This window comes from Lampris incognitus, chromosome 16 (assembly GCF_029633865.1).
Source record: "Lampris incognitus isolate fLamInc1 chromosome 16, fLamInc1.hap2, whole genome shotgun sequence".
Taxonomy (NCBI): Eukaryota; Metazoa; Chordata; class Actinopteri; order Lampriformes; family Lampridae; genus Lampris; species Lampris incognitus.
In genome coordinates, this window is record NC_079226.1 from 26,678,017 (window position 1) to 26,701,767 (window position 23,751).

General features: G+C 42.1%; 1 protein-coding gene across 1 annotated transcript; it reads right to left on the reverse strand.

Annotated features, from left to right (window-relative positions):
* On the reverse strand, positions 1-3,391 carry LOC130126763 (uncharacterized). Its single transcript, XM_056296388.1, has 3 exons — positions 2,456-3,391; positions 892-947; positions 1-475 (listed from the first exon to the last, which is right to left on the reverse strand). The coding sequence occupies exons 1-3, from the start codon at positions 2,993-2,995 to the stop codon at positions 373-375; spliced, it is 699 nt and encodes a 232-aa protein (XP_056152363.1). The 5' UTR covers positions 2,996-3,391; the 3' UTR covers positions 1-372.
* Positions 3,392-23,751: the final 20,360 nt, after the last annotated feature.

The following is a 23,751-nucleotide window of genomic DNA, read 5'->3' on the forward strand; positions in this document are numbered from 1 at the left end:
TCTTTGGACTGTGGGAGGAAACCGGAGCACCCGGAGGAAACCCACACAGACACGGAGGGAACATGCAAACTCCACACAGAGGACGACCTGGGATGACCCCCAAGGTTGGGACTACCCAGGGGTTCGAACCCAGGACCTTCTTGCTGTGAGGCAACCACACTAACCACTGCGCCACTGTGCCGCCGATTACAAACATGTAATGTAGATTTATTGGGCTTAGCTGGCTTAATATTGGGATAGATATGATATTCAAGAAAGGCAAAATTCTTTGGTTACACCATCATTTTAACTTTTCTCCGGGAAGACTATTCAGCTTCAAGATGCTTGCAAAGAAAAGACTGCAGCCAGATTGCTAGCAGCCTCTGCTGGGGGTCAGCTAAACTCTCGTTCAATAGTGTCCATCAACTCTTCCTCTGATCCATCGTACAGAATGACAGGCAGGGCGAAGGAAGGCTTATGACGATTGCCAAAAGGTCTGTGAAGATCAGAGAGGCATACCAACAAATCACTGAATAATAGTCCAAAATGGATTTGGCATGTAGGCCTATCATTTTTCACAGCAGACACAGTACTATACATAGTCTATGAGTTGTTTTATGTGTTTTGAGCCAGTGTATCAGCACAGCAAATAGGCCATGTATAACCCAATAGGGTGGGGTGGACAATTACATCAAATACATCCACACGAAAAAGCAACACTAGACCGTTTGTTTCTGGGCTCGAAGCAGACATCTGACTAATGTGATCTACACGGAGAACAATGGTTTGGTATTTCGATACCTTCAAGGTGAATTAGATCCAGCCCTGGGCAGCTTTTACTACAGAATTCATGTGTGTGTGTGTGCCACTGAGCTCTGAAATCAATAATGCATCACAGAGTACTCTACTTACGAGTTTTTCCCTGATCTGGGAACCGGTTCCATGAAGGGACCTCTTGTCAATAGCCCCTGTGAATAGTTTTGAAGAGAAGATGAATCATGCTTATTAAAGTCTTATTACTGAACATTTAAAGAGACTTGCAGATTATGTAGGATAACTGTGCAGATTTGTACATTAGGATACATAAATTTCGGTCTGGTTCTGGACCACACTGATAGGGGGGCCGGGGTGGATGTGGGATATTTTGGGGGGAGCTTGGGGGGGTCCCTTACCTTAAAAAAAATTACATTGTACCTGTCATCCAAAATTAACAGCTGTTCGAATCCCCGTTTTATACCTTTGGCTTGGTCGGGCGTCCCTACAGACACAATTGGCCATGTCAACCAGAGGAGGCGCTGCACTAGCGCCTCCTCTGGTTGGTCGGGGTGCTTGTTTGGGGGGGGGGGGCGGGGGGAATAGCGTGATCCTCCCATTTGCTACATCCCCCTGGTGGAACTTCTCACTGTCAGGCGAAAAGAAGCAGCTGGCGACATGTTTTGGAGGAGGCATTTGGGAGTCTGCAGCCTTCCCCGGATCTGCAGAGGGGGCGGAATAGTGACCAGGACGGCTCGGGAGAGTGCGGTAATTGACTGGATACAACTGGGGAGAAGAGGGGGAGAAACCCCCCCCCCAAAAAAAAATTTTTTTTAACAGCAAACATGGAGCTGCACTGTGCTGTAGGTGGGGAAGGAAGCACGGAAAGCCTGGTTGGAAAAGGGCAGGCCAAGCAATCACAAAAGAGCCAGCTGTGACTGGTGGTTCCTCTTTACCATCATACTGATGTGAGCACCATGTGGGTCAAAAGGAAGGCCGACTGGCCAATACCAGAAGTGGAAGAGAACCCAGAGGATCAAGCACTCCTCCTGTCTGCTAAAAATATGGGCAATTAAAGCCATGCCTTCAGAAAATAAACTCGCCAGAGCATCAGGCAGGAAATGCCTGGGAAATTCTGGGTACAAGAATAGGTGTGAATGAATAGGTAATGTGAAATGATGTTGAGAGCTGGTTCAAAATGTCTCATCCCTATTTGTGCGCATATCAGGCTTCAACAGGCCAATGTCCCCCCCCCCCCAAGAGCCATTGCAGGGCAGGCAACGTGATCATTTGCATGGATGTCTAAGTAAAGTGTACTTGATGAAGCCAAGCAGCAGTTACCTTAGGAATAAAAAAAAGCCTGAAATGATTTGGCGATCCGTCCACTAAATTATAAGTTTAGTATACTATATGGTATAGTGTATTCATAGCCATAGTAGGTCAAAAGATAGCTTGCATGAGGTAACCTGTGCTCAGAATCATAAGGTCTGCTTATGGGAAGAAGACATCCCTTTTGCTAGGTTGACTACACAGCCTTGATCTGGGTGAGCTAAGCACACCCTTAACCCCCCTCGACCCTCCACATGCCCCCCCCACACACATTAGAACCGGGCCTGCATGAATTAATCAATCAACCGACTTCCGGTTGGTTTTCAAAATAAGTTAACCCTAAGAAGTAGGGTTAACCGTCAGATTCAAGCGAAAAATAGTGTGGATCTCTTACACTCTGTCCATTGTCTGGGCGCGGAGGTGTGAGTTTCCTACTGTGGCCGAGCTCATCGTCGTTCTTCCTGTTTACATCCACACCACATGCTTCCTCAGCTTTCATTGATGTCTGCAACCGGGGCGTCGAATTGAGCCCATTATCCGTGTGGACCCGTTTCAGATGACAGAGTCCGAAAGTTTTGGATCTGATGAAAGACTTCTTGGGCGTCTTGGGGGTACGTTTAGTGTCCCTGTCGTCGTACTCTACGCAATCGGACACAACTCGGTCCAGTTCCCCTTCAACGTCGCCGTGGTCGTCGTCCTCCTCTTCCTCCTCCTCCACGGAGAAGTCGGAGTCGCGTCCCTGGCTGTGGCAGTCCGACAGCGCCCGGCTCGGCGCGTCGGCGTCGGCGTCTTTGGTGAACTTTGGCGTCGTCAGTGGTTTGAGGGAACGGGTGTCCCGTTTTGGAGAGCCGGCGTTTGCATCTCTTCCGCATCCGTTTACCTCGGTCACACATGCAGGTGCGATCTTCTTCCCTCTGCTCGTGCTGCTCCCCATTGTTTTGGCACGGGTGCCGTCAAACTTGCGTCCCCGCGAAAGTGCGTCCAGGGTTGGAAAACTGGAACGTGTTTACACTTTAATCCGAGCCGGGGGTTGATTCACATGTAAAGAGTGACTACTTCAGATTTACATAATTTTCTTGTTTTTTTACTGCAATAGCAGAAATGCTGAAATGGTGACGCGCAGCCGATTTCCATCCAAACGCTGCGCTCCTCTGTGCGCCTCACCAGCAGACGCGGCGGTGAGATGGGCTCGCAAAAGAGTATGGTTCATGTTTACAGAGCCTTTTTAGCACAAATATATCATGTTTTACAGAGCCTCTTTAGAATAAATATAACCCACGGAGAGTCAGAGTTGCTGGAAAGCAACGACAGATCTCATAAAACTCAGTTGCAGGACGGAGAGAGGAGGAAGTGTTACACCCGTTACGTAACAAGAGTTAAGACGAAGTACCACGTGGAGAAAACCCCGCCTTCCAATTTATATTCATAATTGACGAAAAACAAATCTTTTAACTTCCTCTCAGATCCATCACACGTACATAGTAGTTCCCGATGAATAACAGGCCACTCACAAGTTGTTACAACACACTTGTTTACATTGTCTGTGAATGTTCTCATTCACCTAGGTCATGGTTATCCAAAGGAATTGAATCAAGTGTACACCAAGTATACCAAGTCCAGTTGCACTTGATTCAATTCATTTGGGTACTTGGTTACATCAGCAGACACGAACATATTAACAAGCGTCTGAAAGTATACAAGTGCAAGAAAAAGACAGGAAAATGTAAAATGAATCAATGAAATAGATTAGAACTTAGATTTGATTTGAGGGTAAAATTCAGGCACAGAGTCCTAAATGGTTATGGTTAGGGTGTGGTAAGTGACAATTAGGAAGAGGTCATGTTTACATGATAAATGGAAGAAAACTTTGATGCAACATCCTAAGCCGTATCAATATGTTAACATATTCCAAACCATCTGTTAACGTTAACAAGTGTGATGTAACAGCTTAAGTGCCCTATTACTCATCTATCAATCACTATTCACAGCTTCTCATCACAAAGCTTTACCCAGATAGCCCTCACTTTTGCCCAGCTTTTCCTGTATCGGAACAAATTATGAGTGTAAAGGTGATCAGTAAGTTGCCTGAAAGGGAATCCGGCTATACACTGTACCATCAAGGATTATTATCATAAAAAACTGACAAAGGGCGGTTATTTTGATTTAGTTGTGCCGCAGGTCTTTGGTAACAATGACCAGCCCATTGCCTGTCTGTGTTCAGCTAATAGGTTTTATTGAGGCAAGTGAGCAGAAGGATGTGAGTGCTGTCCGCCTGTCAGGGAGGCCCCCAAAACCAACCAGCTCCAGTGGTGAGTGATTACAACTCAAGCAACGGGACACACAAGAGAGGGGCATTCCATTCCAGCGGCTCGGGCTTCCCAGAGATTCCTCACTAAGCCTTTGTTTGGTCCACTTGCATGCACAAAAGACCCAGCAGGGGCGTCTCTCTGCCAGAGCTGTCCAACAAGAACCCAAAGTCAACCCGGCAGAAGACGTTGTTTGCTATCTTTCATTAAGTCCCCCTGCCCCTTCTCTCTTTCCGTGTGTGTGTGTGTGTGTGTGTGTGTGTGTGTGTGTGTGTGTGTGTGTGTGTGTGTGTGTGTGTGTGTGTGTGTGTGTGTGTGTGTGTGTGTGTGTGTGTGTGTGTGTGTGTGTGTGTGTGTGTGTGTGTGTGTGTGAGACAGCTGTGTAACCAGAATGATGGAGTCAGACACCTGGATTTTAGGCAGATGTCATTTCATGCACTTTGAGAGAATGAAAAAAAAAAAAGCCTGCAAGGCCACGATCCCTCTAGGAGGAAATTCTTCCATTTTTCTCTGATAGGGAAATAACATTGCCTGAAATATGGTGAATATGTTGAATGTAAGTGGACGCGCTCACACAACTGTTTGTGTTCTGGAGCACAGACTCCTCCTCTGTTATTCCCTGTTGTGTTGGCGTGTTATTGAGGAGGCCAGCAACATCTGGAGAACAACTCAACAGGCTGCAGATGAGGAGGTGCACGGCTCTGCCGCTGGGAGGAGGGAGGCCGCAGCCCAGCCCGCTACATAACTGTGGTTTAGCTGACTTCCCTCAACTTCAAGAACATTCTCTTGCCTTTTCTGCAGGGGAAGGTTGAAAGGCAGGACCTTTTACACCTTTATAAAGTCCAAACTAGAAACACAGACTATTTTTTCAAACGTTTTCTGTAAAATTTTGTCGTAAATGTAACGTGAATGTGATCGCCGGTGTTGCAAATAGTTGCTATTGTGCTACAAATGAACTCAAATGGCTGGTCCCAGAGGAGCAGTCATGTTGTAGAGATTTTAGACAACAGAGAACATTTAATCATGATTCACCAGTCTTGTTTGAAGCATGGAGAACGTTGATGTTTGACTCAAATAAACCAAAAGTCTTGAGTATATTTAACAAGCCAGCTGCATGCTGATAGGTATTCCAATAAAGCTGTCCGGGCCTCTTGCACCACCAGGTACACAAACACGGTAGGCTACATTGCAGTAAGGGTTAGGATCACATGTGAGCATAGCACACAGTCTTATGTGTGTGTTATGACATTTGTGAGGCTCTTCTGTTGGACTATATTCAGTCCCTAGCTATTACAAACACACACCCTGGTCTTGTGTCCCACCCTAAAAGCATGTCTTAACCTAAACTCCCCAAATGAAAATGGACTCCATAGAAAATTTCCCGTTTCCCATATTTTTTTTGTCACATCACTATACAAACACAAACACTACAGCCACGGTCTCCAGCATTAGTATAGTAACACTATAGGAGCGCCTTAGGAACCCTATAGTATTTGTATAGTAATGTGACGATAACACAGGAAATACTATAGTAATTTGTATAGTACCAGCTAAGGTATTGTGGCTTTACTATACTCTGATTTTGTATGGATCTTGAATCTGAAAGTACCCTTCTCCAAAATAAGGAGTAGTTCAAAATTCCTTACCTAAGAGTTGCGATTAGCTTAAAGTTGATCATGAATCATGTTTAGCTTAAAGTTATCCTCACAAATATACATACACATGCATGCACACACAGACGCACACACCATTTTAGTTTTTTTTTCTTCTCCTGGTTAACCCTTGAATCTCAAGGCTAAATTTCCCACACCGTTTCAAAGCCACTGCGTTGTTTTGTATTTGTACTAGAATATAATTTTGCATCGGGGTAACACCTCTCATCTGAGTGACTATCTGGTAAAAAAAAAAAAAAAGCAATCCAGGTCCTGTACATAAAATATAGGTAGGATTTCTTTCAGCCTCTTCCTTCACAGTCAAACAGAAAGTGCCCTGAGTCCTCTGTCCCTTTGCACAGATGTAATCAATTGCAGAGATGAGCGAAGCGGAGACAGAGGGATATTGTAACTCTGACACGGTGACATAAGGTTGTCTGGACAACGGCAAACGCAGGCAAGAAGAGTTCAAATGTAGTAAAAAGAGCTAGTGGCAGTCCTATTTATCTTTTAGCTATCCCTCTCAATCTTCTGGATTACTGTGGGTGAATTAAGGCCTTCACTGTGATGCGGACGTTGCAAAAACGTCATGGAGATGACCTCTGGAGGAGCTTTATGGGAAAAAGATTTCAGTGCTTGCCGAAGATGCTGTCGTTTTCTTTGTCAATCGTGGGTACGTTTATCATGATATACCCATGTATTTCTCGGACCAAGATTCGTTTATGTGTTTTAGTCCTGGTACGAGGCATGACCCTTGTGCTGGCCTCAGGTTCTCCACCCTGCATACTGTAAATAAGGTGTTAAGTTGACGCCAGCAGATGGAGCCAGTATTCAGGAAACTTGTACAGAGTCTCACTCACCAAATCCGGAGAGGAGAGAGACGGGAGAGTTTGTTTACAGATCAACAACAGATCTCTTATAGCTCTTGCCAGTATAACTTTCTTGCCAGGATCAATAGCCAAAAGAAGTTTCTGTAGAGCTGTCCTTGGGCCATGTGATCGAGTCAAAAATGAGCAAAACCTCAGAACAGCCTTTTCCGGATGTTATAAGGCACCCTCGTTATCAATTATGCACATCAATAGTCTCATTTTGCCAGTATACTCACTCAACGTTGCACGAATTCCCCTGTGTCTCTGTGATATTTCCCACGTATAGAGAATCACAGCGTGCAGGTCTGGCTTTTACAATGCAGCCTCTGGTCGCTGCTGCAGTGACCCCCTTTTTTCTGTCAAAAGGCCATGTAATCAACAGAAAACAATTACCGCCTCGCCCAGCCTCTCACAGCACTCAATACTAGCATCTGCTCACTTCCTAATTACCTGCTAGGTAAGAGGCCTCATCAGGAGAGAAACAGAGAGCAATCAATCCTCGCATTATACTCGCTTTGTTTGTCAGCATCCTAATGTTTTGGATTGAAAGTCTTAACTCAGTACCGTGCAGTTCAGTTTAGTTTAGTTGGATTCTATTCTATTCTATTCTATTCTAATAGATTGTGTTCTTTTTCTATGCTATTCTATTCTACGCTGTTATTCTATTCTATTATGTTCTATTCTATTCTAATCTATTCTATGCTATTTTGCCCTATTCTGTTCTATTTTAGTCAATCATGTTCTATTCTATGCTATTTTATTCTACTGTATTCTACAATGTTCTATTCTATTCTAATCTATTCCATGCTGTTATTCTATTCTATGATATTCTATTATAATCTATTCTATTTTGCTCTATTCTATGTTTTTATTCTATTATATGCTATTCTATTATGTTATATTCTATTCTATGCTCTGTTATTCTATTTTAATATCTTCTATGCTACATTATTCTATTCTATGCTATTCTATTCCAGTCTATTTTATGCTATGTTATTCTTTTCTATTCTATTCTAGTTTAGTCACCTTTTCCTATGTGCATTCGGTTTTTGGCCAATTGATTATTATTTTCTTGCAGTTTCTACTACTGGTCTCCCTTCTCTTTAATTCCACCCTTAACTTGAAGTAGCCATTTCACTCCTTAAACTCATCTCATTCGTTTGCTTTCAGGCTAGTGCTAACCTGGTTCATCCCCCAAGTGAATGTGTCTCCTTTGTTCAATGCAGTTTTTTTTCTTTTTTGTGCCACTGTTATTTGAAATGCTTCTTCTGGCAGACAGTGTGTCACGATGATTAGAGTGAGTAGCTGTGAAGCTTAGCCTCAGCCAGGCCCTAGCTCCAATACTGATGTGGAACGAATACAGCAAGGTGAGGCCACAGTACACCCTGCTTCTCCAAACACCCCTCAGGATCTCACTGGCTGGCTTCAGGATCTGTGTGCATTAGCAATGCTGTGCTGCAAACGATTAGGAAAAACAAATCCGAAGGATGGATACGGCTAGAGAGACCCACAGAGAGTTTGCATGTTTGAAAACATTGTTCTCGGATACGCTTGGCAATAATTATGATAGGGTTGACGTTTGCATCCACTGGTGCTCCCGACACTTCACCCCTCAGTAAACTTTCTAAATTGCCTTGGCAGTACAGAGTAGCAACAGTGTCCCCGGCGCCTCAGTTTTACCGTATCCCTGGCAGCTAAAATGGCTTTCCCTCAGTGGCTGTGTTAGAAAACATCTTACGCAGAATACAGAAGCAGCTATTGCAATTTACATGGATCGGTTCAGGGAAACTCACAATAAAAACATCCTCTCAAAATACATATTCTTTCAAAATAGCCCTCAGTAGCAGCTTGGATGACCCCCAGATGGCGCTGTTCTGTTGCTGATAGGAGGATACTGTTGTCAATATGAAGAATGGCTGCTGAACAGAATCTCAAATACTTTATTGTCAGTGCTTTTTTAAAAAACATTTTTATCTTTATCCTTTTTGACTCTTTGTCCAATTTTTGTCGTGTGTGTAAATTGATATGACTTGATTTTTTTCCCCGTGGACACTCCTCCAACCAATCTTCGGCGGAGAAGAAGAGGCAACAGCATTTTGATGCTGTCCTTGGTGCTGACAGGTCAGTGGTCACAGGCATTACTGAGCCAGCAGCTGCACTGCATGACTCCAATAATTAATTGATGAGGGCCAAAGGTGAAACAGCCCCATTAGCTGATTTATGCCTTATGAAAAAGTGTATCAGTCCTTTAAGAATTCATCTCCTTTTTAAGGTATGTATATGTATGTGTGTATGTATCTTCTCCTGGATCGCCACTTTGCCGTGGTGGAGAAGCTTGTGTGTACCAATGATCCCAAGAGCGATGCCTTCCAGAGCTTGGCTCCTGGTAGGGTCACCCAAGGCGGATAGGTCAAGGGGGAGGTTCCAGACAAAGCACCATCCAACAAAGACCTCAATGGTGGAACTGGCGGAAGATGTCTCCAGGTCACAACGGCAGTGAAGGTGGATGAAGGCTGCAACAGAGGATGGTCTCCAATCATATTGGTTCTCCATGCCATTGGACTCTGGACACCTTCTGCCAAGGATCGTGTGGTGGCTGCAGGTGCATCAGCATCTCCACGTAAAAAGATGTCACGCGCAGGTGTCCTCCCATTATGCAGCTCCAGGATCAGTCTCTACGCCCACTTGAAGACCCAGAGGGAGGACGGTCACACTCGCCCCCGAGTGACTGCCGATGATGTATGTATATATGTATGTATGTATTTATCCATCTGTCTATCTATCTATCTGTCCGTGTGTCCTTTTACTGATGATTTTGAAAAAAACTTTTGAAGCAGGTTTTTAAGGGTCCTATGGAGCCAAACATTGTTTTCCAGTGAATCTGCAATAATGCACTGCCATAAGACAACCCTAAGGTCTGGTGATTTTTCAGAGACTAGATGATCCTTGTATGCAAAAACAAATAAAAAAAAAGAATTCAATGAACCCGATGTACATGAAATCATTACAAATTGTTGCGCAAATGTGCAAAACATAAATATAAATGCATATCCATACAGGAGTATTGGGGCCTCAGTATGCCGGGAATGGGGGGGGGGGTAGTCTGCTACTGAAAAAGGGTGATGTATGTATCCTCCTCCCCCTGTATTATATAATAGGATTGTGGATCGCTGGTATCTGCCCAGGTCTTGTCTCTGCCAGTCTAAAAATACAGTTTAGGACTTCAACAGTATGTGGCATTTATATAGCTGAAGAGAAGAGGAGATGGGGTTTGGATCACAAGCTGTTTCCATGACAGTCCAGAGTCAGTGTGACAGACAGGGTGAATGAGGAGGAAAAAGAAACTGTGCAGCTGAAAAGAAAGAGAAGTTGTCGTGGGAAGTTATGATGGGGGAAGGTGAGAGAGAGGGGGTGAGGGTTGATGATTGTCTTCCCGTCTATTCCTATTGTCATCTACATATCTGGCATCTCTGTGATGTCCAGCTGCAAAAGATGCTTCACCGGTCTGGAGCTGATTCCTTCCAGCAGTCGTTTATGTCCTATGACCAATAATACTACTACTGTGCTCCTTGGATACCTTTCTACAATCTCATGTTAAAAACTGTAAAGTTATGAGTGCTTTTTGTAAAAAGAAAAAGAAAAAAAAGAAGTTTAATGAGCTGAATCGGGTCTGGTGTGCTGAATGTTAGCCATTGCTAAAGTCAGTAAAATCCGTACCCAATTACAATGGAGGTAGAGATTTTATTGAGTTTCCCTGGTTCCTCTGCCTCACGCACATGGTCCCTTTCCTATGAACTGCTTATGGTGCACCGAAATTGTGAATAAAAATGTGAGTATCAATAATCTACACACCTCTAGTGACAGAAAAGTGTGAACTGGTAGGTACTTACATACAAGTAATGGCACTGACTTGTGCAGTGATTCCCTTTTTTATATTTAGTGTACCTTCTCAGCATTAGAACAGCATTATTGTCAAATGTTTACTTCGCTAACGTGACGGTAAAGTCAACTGCAAGACATCACTGCAGTGTGTGACCTCTATAAGGCCCGGCTCTCTTTTTTATGTTCATTTTCTACATCTTGTATTATCTACTACTATTGCAGCATTTCAACATCAGCTGTTGATATTTGCATTCGTACACGGTTGTTTGTGTGTATGTCCTCTTAAAAGGAAGTGTAATCCATATACTACACGTGTGAACATATTTGTGCATGAGTGACTGCTGCTGACATGAACACCGTTAGTCCAGAGCATAAGCCCTGAACGTTTTGAGTGCAGCCCCGACTATAATTTTAAATTTAAGCCTATGTGAAGCCCGACAAAAAAAGTAACGTGTGTGAATGTCCGATAGTCTTTGTAACATAACAGCCTGTCAAAATAAACGCAGGTCTCTAAACTAACTCTGTGTGTGTGTGTGTGTGTGTGTGTGTGTGTGTGTGTGTGTGTGTGTGTGTGTGTGTGTGTGTGTGTGTGTGTGTGTGTGTGTGTGTGAGTGAAAGAAAATTTAATATTCCAATAAATTAATGTTAACATTAATACATTTAACTTTTTTTCCTCTAGTCTGGTACTGTAGCAAGTCAATAAATGTTTAATGATCGCATTTGCGAAGTATTCTGCTTCTACTCAATACTAATACCGATTACGAACAACTCCTAATATTTTTAACATCACAATTCATAATTAATCTGTATGGAAAATACTTTTATCAAACTAACAGCATAATGTAACTCACTTTGTATGAACTACATAATCTATGATTACTATAATTCACTCAATATAGGTATAATGTCAAAACATAATGGAGTAAAGTGGGTCTCTAAGATGAGCAAAAAGCAGATCATAGATAGGTGGAGGGGATCACCATCATCTCTACAGGCGCTTTGACAGGACACAGAGAAGAACATATACAAATAGGGAAAAGGTCACTAAAAGAGGGCGTGACTGAGGGAAGGTGTGTGCAAATAAGGGAAAGACCACTGAACAAATACAGGTGGACAAATACTGAGAGGGATGAAACGTGAAACAATGGTGGCACAAAATCCAAAAGGTGCTAAGTATTTGCATTATGGGCGGACCTCCGAAAAGTGGGTGCAACTTAATATTGTAAAAAAAAAGGTGATCAGGGACTGGTCCTTCAGTTGATCTCCAGACCAGCTCGGCTTTATTACTTGCTGTAATAATGTCTCCTTTACTCTCCCTGTGACTCCCGAGTTTTTTTTATTCTCCGAGAACAATATCTGAAACGCTGAAAAGACACAACATCTGGAAAGTAAACAACAGTTTTTGAGATACACATTTAAATTTTTCAGTGATTAAGACATGTACTTTGAATGTGATTAAGGTTCCAGAGTGCATTAAAAAAGCATAAAAATAGAGCTTGTTTATAAAAAAAAATTTTTTTTCGGGAGAGGATCCTACGGATCCCCCCTACAGAAATCTGGGCTAAGCCCTGAATGTCCTCAAATCCTGGAAACACCCCTGGTCCAGAGTGATAAAGTCTTACACAATTACCTTGTAATGTATCATTTGTGTCTGCGTAAACTCTATCTACCCCTTAAAACCAAAGGCATTAAGAATAAGTCCATCGGATGACAACTTGGCAAGCAATGCTGATAGGCCCCAGATGAAAAGAATGTAAGTCTGATGAACACTCCATGATTAACTCGAACTGACTGGAGGTCAGTGGAGCCCTGTCAGCGCTATCTGGGATAATGACTCTACCCAAAGTACAGTGTTGCAGTGCTTGAGATTGGTCTGAGTGTGCCAATCCAGAAGCCTTAACTCATTTTGAATCTAACGTGGTCTTAAGTTACGTCTCAGACTTAAGGTTTAAGATCTTCGAAACCTGCATGAGACTAGATCAAACAACTTCTCGGTCTCAACAAGGGTCCCAAATCACACAATGCATCCTTCCCATGCTTGCTGAGCATGACATGAGCTCTGCCTGCCAAATGTGAGGATTTTTTTTTTATACCACTGTTGCGTGAAACTGCAACGCATTATCGTAACAGTTTTGAAAAGATAGCACAGTTTGCCATTGTACCTTGTGGTATCGGTTCTGAATAACATTCAGACCGTTACAGTGTTGGTCTTTCTCATCTTGTTTTGCATGCAGCGGAGGATGTCTCGGTTATGACTCTGCCACAGCCTGATGTAGTGATGCCACAGTGAGCACCCACACCTAATGGGTGTTGCTAACTAGTGAAGCAGAAGGGCGTGATTTGTGTGGAATAGAGTTACCCATATTTGACAAATTACACCTGGTAAGCAGGTCTGAAGCACGTTAGCTCAGTGTTTGTAAGATTTATGAGCACGTCTGCACCCACATCTAATTCAGTCGGATCTGGCAGACGCGGCAGAAAATCCGTGATTGGGGAAAAAAAGAGATTTCCTCAACATTTTTTGTGAGGACGTATGCACTTCCCCTCGCGTTCAAAAGGAGGTTGTAAAAGTTAACAACCCCAGCATATGATAGGAACGCAGTAAACATACTTTGACATATGGCAGGTTATGCTGATCAAGGCCTTAAAAGATGGGGTTTGGGTGAGAAAGAGGGAGGATGACATCTCAGCATTTTGTTCTCCCTTCATGACACTGTCTTTCCCAAAATTACTGAAGCAATTTTACATCAGACTAATTACGTTTCGTGAAATACAGTGAAATATAGCATTAAGTTGTTTTTTTTCTCACATGAAAACATTGGTATGGTTTAAAGAGGGAGAAAGGTTGCAAAAAGAGTGTGCAGTGGCAAGTTTATGGTAATCTACCACTGACTTCCTCTCAAACTCATCCAACCTTTAACAATGTTAAACCATTTATGACATTTCTTCCTCTTCTCATATTCTCTCTGATGTGGCGAGTAAGTGAGGCCAGGTCGTTTTCTCCAAACAGGATGCCCAGTATCATTTCTCCTACTCATGTGAAGTGATTTGGTGCTTTGGCTGTCTGAACAATGAGCTCCATGGCCCTGCTCCTCTGTCTCTGCTCAATGGACAGGGTTGAATAATTCAGGCTCCCAGCAGCACCTCTCTCTGCACAGGCCAGGTTTAACATCAGGAGTTCACATGGTAGGAAGGGGGTTGAATATTCAGGCAACACAGCTGTCTAACTATCTTCTTTCTCTTAAGGCTTCATATGGGAATTTCCTCCCAACCTTATGGCAAAGACAAAGGTTTAGTTGACAGATTCCCAAAATTCTGTTTCATGTTGACTGAATGATGGTTGAAGAAAACAACCGTGGATCATTCTGCATGGCTTTTAAAAACGGACTTCTTATATTTGTGTATAACCAACAAAACCAAGATCATTGATTTGAATATAACATACACATTAGATAATTTTTTTGAATTAAAAGAAAATTTAAGTTGTACTAAGTTTACAATTATGTTAACAGGGACAAGCATTATGGAAAACAAATATAATATTTTCACAAGGAACAGCAATACATACAGTGAATAATTGTGCTAGAGGATTAAGTTTAAATTAAAGATTTTTTTTTTTTACAAACACAATATTTTAAAATTTCCAAATGTATAGTCAGAGTGGCTCTAAAAACCATAACTTTTGGCCTTTGCTCAGAGAATTTGCTGGTATGTAATAGTTGCCAAGAAAAAAGATAAGCTTGATATATTACAAATCATCTATATTATTATTAAGGTCATCATTCTTTACCCCAAGCAATACATGCATCTCAGTGCTAATGAAGTGTATACTATTTCTGTCTGTAAAATTCACAATATCAGTCCAAAAGATTTTGCTATACAAACATTCCCAAAACAAATGCAATGAAGTTTCTTCACAATTTTTACAGAAACAGCAGTTAGTGTCCAAATCGAATCTATAATTAGCGAAGTAAGTCTTCACTGGATAACATCTATGCATTATTTTTAAAGATAGTTCCTCTTTTGCTTTATTAGTTAAAGTTAAAACTTTTTTTTGTTAACGTCCAAGACCATTTCCGGTTAATATTTCAATAGATGTTATTATTCCAGCAGAAGCAGCAGGTATGGTATCTCTAAGAATTACATTTCTTTTCATTTATTAGTTGCTTTATAACTTAATAATGGGCACTCTGCATCAATATAAATGTTGTCGAGGTCTAAAGAAGGAACTAGACTCTCTTTACCTTTTGGAGCCGATGCTAAAAGCAATATAGCGCCATTTGTTATGCTATTAGGCCGGGAGCCAGGACCAGCCCTCAGGATGTTTTCTGCTACCTTTTTTTCACTATTATTTCTTGTTAGCCTATACCTTGGGCCATCAGAAGTTGATAACGAGCACCCCCAACTCGGTCCCGTTTGGCCACAGGGGGCCAAAAACCCAATTTTTGAGCCATGTTCCTGGCGAAATTATGTACATGCAAATATTAAGGTACTACAATGGCAAAAATAGTCATACAAGAATGAAATTTGGCAGAGAGTATCCTGATACATAGGGGGAAGCAGGAAATATGATTCTGGGGCTTGCTGCAACTCAATTTTAAGATATCACCCCCACCATCCCCAAAAAGACAAGAAAAGTACTGTCCGCCTGACAAATTATCATCAAAATGATTATTCTTCAGCACTTTATGGTGAATATGTATGCCTCACTTGTGTATAGACAACTTCCCTAGTTCTTAAGCTTCAATTTGAGCCCAAGATGATCTTTCTATCTCAAATATTACTCCTGCTGTGGCCGAAAGTCTTCACTATAGGCCTACAGTACCTCAAATATGAAAAAAGCAGATATGTATAATTTCCATTGCCATGGTAACTGTGGGCTGTATCAGAAGCAGCCTGAATACCACAAGGCCACCACAGATTGAAGGTATGTATTAGGTTCTAGACCAGTGACTAAGCATAAGCATTGTAACAATGATTAGAATATTTATTAAACTGATATTTAACAACCTTAACATGATTTGAGCTAGTCTCTTTAGTTTTAGCTAGCTAGCAAGCACAATTTTGCAATCAAGCTAGCGAGGTTGCAATATTCATGAGGTGTGTTGTAACTACAGTTGGAATACTATCAGTCTGCACATTTGAGGTGATAAGAGAAATAATTGTAATGCAAAGCATTATATTTGAATCAATGTGAATTGGCACACTGAATAGTACTCCCTATTTAATTATTGCAATACTGATTTTAAGATGGTTGCCTTGTTACAGTAGATGAATCAGTCAAGATGCCAAAGAGACGACAAGATGATGAAGACTGGACACCTTGCCAGAGTTCTTCAAAGCAGAAGAAACAGCCACCGCCCCAGTCACCTCTGGGAAATTGCATTCTGCATGGTTGTAAGGGGACAGTAAATGTTAAGTTTATAGCCTTTTCTTCTAAGGCTGATCCACTTAATGCATTTACTGAAATCCACGACATGAAAAACAAACTTTTGACACAAACGTCTGACTGTGGTGGCATGCCAGATGTTTGTGACTCAATTCCTGATGAATTATCTGCTGATTGTGGGTATCATGAAAACTGTCGACGCATTTTTTTCTGTAATGCTAACCGTGCTTTAGCAAGAAATTGTCAAGCAGAAAAATATGCTACTAGACCAACACGTGAGCATGTGGATTCTTCCGTTTTGTTTGGAAATTATTGCATATTCTGCAAAAGTGGCACAGTGAAGCAAGCTTCTGGCAATAGATATAGCTTGCAGAAATTCCAATCAAATGCATACAAAAATATTGAGCAAAAAGCTATGGAACTAAGTGATGAAGATTTGTTGTGTAAAATCCAGGGAGTTGATTTATTTGCTAAGGAGGCTCAATTTCATGACTGCTGTCGCAAGCAGTACTTAGTAAAGCGAGCACCTCAGCCTGACACTACAGCTGCAGCGGATGAAATAACTACAAAGAAGGGAATGATCGGTAAAGCTTTCAATGGGGTGTATGTTCATATAAAAACAGAAGTTATTCAAAAGGGTCAGGTTGTGAAACTTGCTCATCTTGCTGTTTTGTATAATGAAACCTTGAGACAATTTGGAGAAGAAGCTCCTGCTCAGATAACAAGCCATAACCTGAGACTAAAAATCGAATGCTGTCCTGATCTCAAAGATAGTATCGACTTCTCATCTTGCCCATACAAAGACACATTAGTGTTTTGTACATCCCAAGAATCTATGAAGACGACAGTGCGTTCAGCTTATGAGATGGGAATTACTGATTGGAGTCAAGAGATCAGCCATGATCTTCACAAGAAAATCCTAAAAGCCTTCAAACATTCTGAACCACTCCCTTGGCCTCCTAGAGCTCAGGATCTCCCTGACCCAAAAGAGGAGATTCCTTCTGAGGTTTTCCAATTTGTTTTAAACCTAATCTGCGGTGAGAGGAAGCCATCATATCGGGAGGACAATCTGGCATCATCAATTTCTCAAGACATCTGCAGAGCAGTTACAGCAGGTCAATGGAAGAGGAAGAAACACATCTTACTATGTATGACACTACGCCATCTCTTCCGATCCAAGAGCATCACCACTCTGATAAATAGACTTGGCCACTGTGAGTCCTACACATACTCAATAGAACTTGAAACAGCTTTGGCAAATTCAATTGTGGAAAGTGCTTCATTAATCAGCAACTCAGATGTTATCAAGAGACAACCTGATGGAGCAGTCTTCCATTGTGACTGGGACAATTTTGATCAGCTAGTATCAGATGTATATGGGGCAGGGTCCATTCATACCGCTGTAGGCATCTACCTGCAAGATCAAGGGTCCTGTGCAGATGGAGCATCCCTGACCACAACACAGCCTACACAAGAGTCAGCCTACACTAATCCGAACACTCAACCTCCAAAAAAACAACGATCATTTAAAAGTCCTGCTCAGGAGTTGCCAACTTACTACAAGCGGAAACGATCTGAACCAGCTAACTTGGAGTCATCCAATTCAAATAACACATCCACATACCACTCAAAATCATCAGATAGTGATATAATTTGGGTCATTGCTCATAAAATCAACTCCGGCGATCAGCACATCCCTGGTCTGTCAGGTTGGGTGTCTGTTACTGGCCATTCTCCAAAATGCCTCACCACAATTGGGTATTATCCCATGATCAATGCTCCCATAACCGACTTGACAACCATTCAAGAATGCCTTAGATGCAGCCAAGTCGCATCCTCTGAAGCTGGACAAGAGTACACCATCAGTACATTTGACCTAGGTGTTTGCATGAAAGCCTACCCTCTAATATGGAATGAACCTGAAAAATATAAAAAGCACATCATCCCCATTGGTACATTCCATTGCTGTGGAGCTTACTTGAAAGGTATAGGCCGAAGATACTGTCAAGGGAGTGGATGGGTCGAAGTGGCTTTGGAAGCAAAACTGATCACCACAGGCTCTGTGGCTGGGGTCACTGATGGAAAGAATTGGGACAGAGCTATGAACACACACAAGTCGATGCCAGAAGGTCTTGAAAGACTCCTCTATGACAAGTATCTGGAAACTCATGGAGCACTCTCAGCTGAAGGTAATTTTTTTCTGGAAAAACATACCCCAAATGAATCTACTCTAACTGAAGTTCTATCATCGGCTGATATATCTCACCACATAACAGAATACAATTCATTTAGAGAAAGAGTGAGAAAGGGGGAGCTGAGAGAAACTGGCCGGTTTTGGATGGAATACATGGACTGCATCTGGCTTGTCCTGTCGATGAACAGCTCAATCAAAATGAATGACTATGATGGGTACAAAGCTGCCATAAACATTATGCCAGACCTCTTTTTCTGCTCAGATCAGCAGAATTATGCTAGATTCCTCACATACTTTGGATGCTTTCTTGAACACATTGAGGAAACACATCCTGGTTCAGAGAAACTTTTGCACGCTGGAGCAATCAGTATAGCCAGATCACATATCCCAGGCAACCGCTGCCACGTTGACAAAACAATAGAGGAGACAGCTATGAAATGGCTTAAGTCAAACTCGGGTTCTGCAACATACTCAGCTGGAATCTGTGGAATCACCAGCAATTAGGAAGCCAGCCAACGTCACATCCTGACTGCCCATGCTAAAGGAGAGTTTGTAGAGGCCATGTGGAATATGATTAGCAGCCGAGGTGAGCATTCAGAGAAGCAGCAAAGAGATCTAAGTCCACATGAAATCAATCGGTCTGAGGAGCAAGTGCAGCAAACAATAGAAGCATTTCAGTGTTTCATCAACCCATTTCAGCTTGAGACTTCTCAACCCTTGACAAGTTTGACTTTCAGGCGCTGCTATGCCAGAAGAGGTGCGCTCTGATGTGCTGAATGCTCTGAAAAATGGCCAAACTCAAAAAGAAGAGTTCATCCGTGATCGTCTTCTTACAAAGAAAGTCCTTTTTTTTTTAATCCTATCAAGAGAAACAAATTCAAGACAATGTCTTCCACAACACCTAAAAGGAAGCTTATGGCATCAAACCAGAGAGTAATCCAGTATAAGGCTACAAGTGGATTTATCTTTCAGATTTTCATCAAATCACAGCTACTAAGGTCACAAATCAGCATCTCTGACCTGATGTGCTATCCCCTGACTCTGACGCCATATTCCATCTCAACAATCGATGGCTTCTTTGCAAAAACCAACAAGGCACAAGGGATGAACTACATGATCAAAGATGCTGAGAATGCACAGCTCCCCTCTCCTAGCCAATGTGCTCTCATTCAAGATGGAAACTCCTCATTCTACATGAATGATGTGCCCCGGACAATGAAGACTATATCAGAGCACACCTTCAAATGTCTACCTGCTGCAGCTGAAACAGTATTCAGCACAGACACTTATGCAGACCGTCTTCATTCACCAAAATCAGCTGAGAGGGATCGTAGCGGTTGTGGGGAACGGTTCATTGTTAGTGGTCTGAATGTTCATCGACCTGCAGATTGGAAAGTTTTCCTCACAAATGATGAAAACAAGAAATCATTCATTCATTTACTTCTGAGCACTGGAGTTCTGCAGATATGATGGAAGAGATCCTCAGAAGGCCTGTCATTTTCATAGAGGCTGGTCAAGCTTTCAAAATAGAATGTCATGCTGGAGTAATATCAAAAGAACTTCTACCTGAGATCTGTTCAAACCACGAGGAAACTGATGTGAGGGTGATCCTCTACATAAAATATTTCCAAACCAAAATGCCTCACATCAAAACAGTCAGAGTCAGAGCAAAAGACTCTGACATTTTCTTCATTCTCCTCTACTACACCAAATCATTCACAGTTGACATCATCTTTGACATGGGAAATAAGCTGATCAATATCAACCAGCTGGCTGACAATTATCCACAAGAACATGTTTCAGCTCTGCTGGCCTTGCATGCCTTCACTGGTGCCGACTGCACTTCAGCATTCAAAGGCAAAGGAAAGGTGCGACCGATCAAGATTCTGAATCAGAATTCAAAGTTCATTCAGATCTTTGCTGCAGTGGGGAACTCTTGGGAGCTTGATGAGCTTGTCCTCAGTGGTGCCGAAGAGTTCACCTGTCGCCTCTATGGCTTTGGTCCTCGAGTTAAGCAGGTTGATGAGGCAAGAGAGGTCAAGGTCAAGAAAATATGTGGTTCAAGCTTCGAGCTGCGACAAGGTCTCTCTGTTGACCTTTCCACCGTGCAAGCGAGTCCTTTTGCAGCACATAAAGAGAGTGAACTACCAAGTAGGAATCTGGAAAAGGGCTCATGAAAACCACCCAGAAGTCCCATCCCCTTTGGACCATGGGTTTCATGTAAATGACGATGGCAAGCTAGAACCTCTGTGGTTTGAGGGTGATGTCATCCCCCAGGCCCTTGTTGATGTCTTGGAAGAAGAGGGGACAGATGAGGATGACCTTGAGGAAATACACACTAACATGGATGATGATGAAGAAGAGGAGGAATATGGGGATGATTAAGATATCAGATCCAATTTATATTTTGTTTTATTTTCTTAGATTTTTTTCGGATTTCAGCTTTATTAGATAGTACAGTTGAAAGAGACATGAGTGGGGAAAGAGAGAAGGGAGGACATGCAGCATATGGAAGTGGGCCGGATTCAAACCCATGCTGATGCATTAGGGACTAGTGTTGTGGTATGCGCACTATCCCAGTGAACCACCAATTATGATTTATTTTATATTATTTTTATTTTTTAAGGTGAATTTTTGGCTTCTTCTGTTGTTGTTTCTCCCTTTGCCTATATTTTATGTAGTTTTTTTGGGGACAGTGAGATGGGATGGGGTAAGAGGGTAGGAATTAATGTTTCATTGTTGTTAATAAAATGAAAGCCATCTGTTTTCTAAAAAAATATAATAAAAATGTTTACTGTACTCTATTGGTGGTTGGTTTCTACTTGAGTGCATTGTTTTGGACCTATAGGCCCATTGCTATAGGCCTATGAGACACCATTTAAAAGCATTTGTTTTCCTACAGGTTCTTTAGTATTCACTTTTCATGTTCACTTCAGATAGCAGTAGTAAGCAGTACATATGAACATATTGTTAAATGCAATAAATTGCACTTACCCCCATTTGGAATGCTAGTGACTAAAAAATTAAACGTTCTCTGATTTGAGGTATAGAGAAGACTTTCGGCCACAGCAAGAGTAATGTTTGAGATAGAAAGATCATCTTGGGCTCAAATTGAAGCTTAAGAACTAGGGAAGTTGTCTATACACAAGTGAGGCATACATATTCACCATAAAGTGCTGAAGAATAATCATTTTGATGATAATTTGTCAGGCGGACAGTACTTTTTTTGGGGTCTTTTTGGGGATGGTGGGGGTGATATCTTAAAATTGAGTTGCAACAAGCACCAGAATCATATTTTCCTGCTTCCCCCTATGTATCAGGATACTCTCTGCCAAATTTCATTCTTGTATGACTATTTATGCCATTGTAGTACCTTAATATTTGCATGTACATAATTTCGCCAGGAACATGGCTCAAAAATTGGGTTTTTGGCCCCCTGTGGCCAAACGGGGCCGAGTTGGGGGTGCTCGTTATTAACTTCTGATGGCCCAAGGTATAGGCTAACAAGAAATAATAGTGAAAAAAAGGTAGCAGAAAAAATCCTGAGGGCTGGTCCTGGCTCCCGGCCTATATGGCATCGTAAAAAATAGCTTAATCCCTGGGTGTAACAGGAAGACCATATACGACGAGAAATCCCTCATATGAAAGAAGGTGACATTTAGGGTTAAGTAACTGGCTAACTAATAGAATTCATTTGTCAAACCAGTTCTTAATAAATAAACTTTGTTCTTAAAGCTAATGTCTGAACACACAATCGTATGTAAACGTACAACTTCGTCACTTCCTGTGCGCCGGTAAAGATTTTTGTAACAAATGTTTTTACATTTCATTTTCATGGGGGCGTGGAGGGAAATGTTCAACAGTAATAGTAAATAAATGATGATGTTTTACCATAAAGATATTCCCTCAATCATGTCTTTATGCATGCTCAATAATCCAGGTGAAAAAAAAAATCAAAGAAAGTTGAATCAGTTCATCTGGACACAACGTTTATTGACAGACACGTTTCATCATTCATCTAAGTGACCTCTTCAGTCTAAACCGATGCAGGTATCCCCACCCTTGTAAACAATTAAACATACAGTCGCATATCGACCAAAACCAATGATCAGTTTCATATGCAAATAGGCGTGACCATTTCAATGGCCATGCTGGGAATGTTTGCAATCACAGCCCACCCCCACCCCCCCGGGTTCATGGATGGCCCTTCCCTCTTCACATCGATGGCCTCTTTCACTCCCCATTCAAACCAGCGTTCCTCCCTATCAAGGATGTGCACATCCTCATCCTTTAAAGAGTGGCCCCTGGCCTTTACATTGGTGTGAGTCCTGGCCTGACGTGTTACCTCTTCTGTGTTGTGCCATCCTCTTGGCCAGAGTCAGTTTGGTTTCCCCGATGTACAATTCACGGCAAATCTCCTGGCACTTAACAGTGTACACCATATTGCTCTGTTTGTGCCGGGGGACTCAATCCTTGGGGTGGACCAATTCTGGTTCAGCGTGTTTTCGGGTTTGAAAGCAACTGAGACGCGGTGTTTGTAAAACACACGTCTAAACTTTTCCGACATTCCCGCACATACAGAATCACCACTGGTTTACGCTTAGACAGCTGTTGTCCTTCTCCTCTCTTCGATCAACTGGTGGGTGCACTGTTTGGGCATCTTCCTGGCTTTGACAAAGGCCCAGTTAGGATAACCACACCTAACCAGGATCTGTCTAATGTGGGATTTCTCCCACATTAAACGGGATTCCCTCAATCAGCTTATAAGTAAATGTGATACATCTGCTTTTAGGATGAGATGATTTAACTGCAACCTGTTTGATTCCTTAAATCACACTATCAATAACGGCAGTTCTTAGAAGTGATTCCTGGGAGGCCAGAAATGTCCATGAAACAAATTTGAATCCAAGCAAGTACATTGGGACATAGACAAAATCATTTCAATCAAATGTTATGGCGACTCAAATTTCTCAGAGCTGTCCCATTCAGGAAAGTGTTAGCCATTCTATCTCAACATTTTTTTTTTAACTTTGAAGCTTATCTTTCTTAAATGCAGTGAGATCATTGTTTCTTTTCGGTGACATTGCTCACTAGTGTTAAGTCAGTCATCATAATTTGTTTAAACTTAAAAGTTGATTTCTACTGGAAAGAAGCTAAGAGGTCTGACATTAATCTAGACCAGTGGTACTCAATCATGTATTGCATATGTGAGTTTTCATAGCAATCTACTGCGACAACCTAATACCACAACGAGTCCTCCAACTAGCCCTCTCCTCTCTGGTTGAAGGTTTGTCGATCAGGGAAATCAGTTTGATGGGAGGGAATGAAAACCTGCACACATACGGCCCTCTGTGGCACATGACCGAGGAAACTGAGGACACATGTTCAAGAGATGCTG

Coding starts and splice junctions, on each gene's coding strand:
- LOC130126763 (XM_056296388.1), bottom strand. CDS start 2,995: ATGGGGAGCAGCACGAGCAGAGGGAAGAAGATCGCACCTGCATGTGTG. Junction 948..2,455: donor GCCCAGACAATGGACAGAGT/GTAAGAGATCCA, acceptor AACTATTCACAG/GGGCTATTGACAAGAGGTCC. Junction 476..891: donor CCCAGATCAGGGAAAAACTC/GTAAGTAGAGTA, acceptor TGATCTTCACAG/ACCTTTTGGCAATCGTCATA.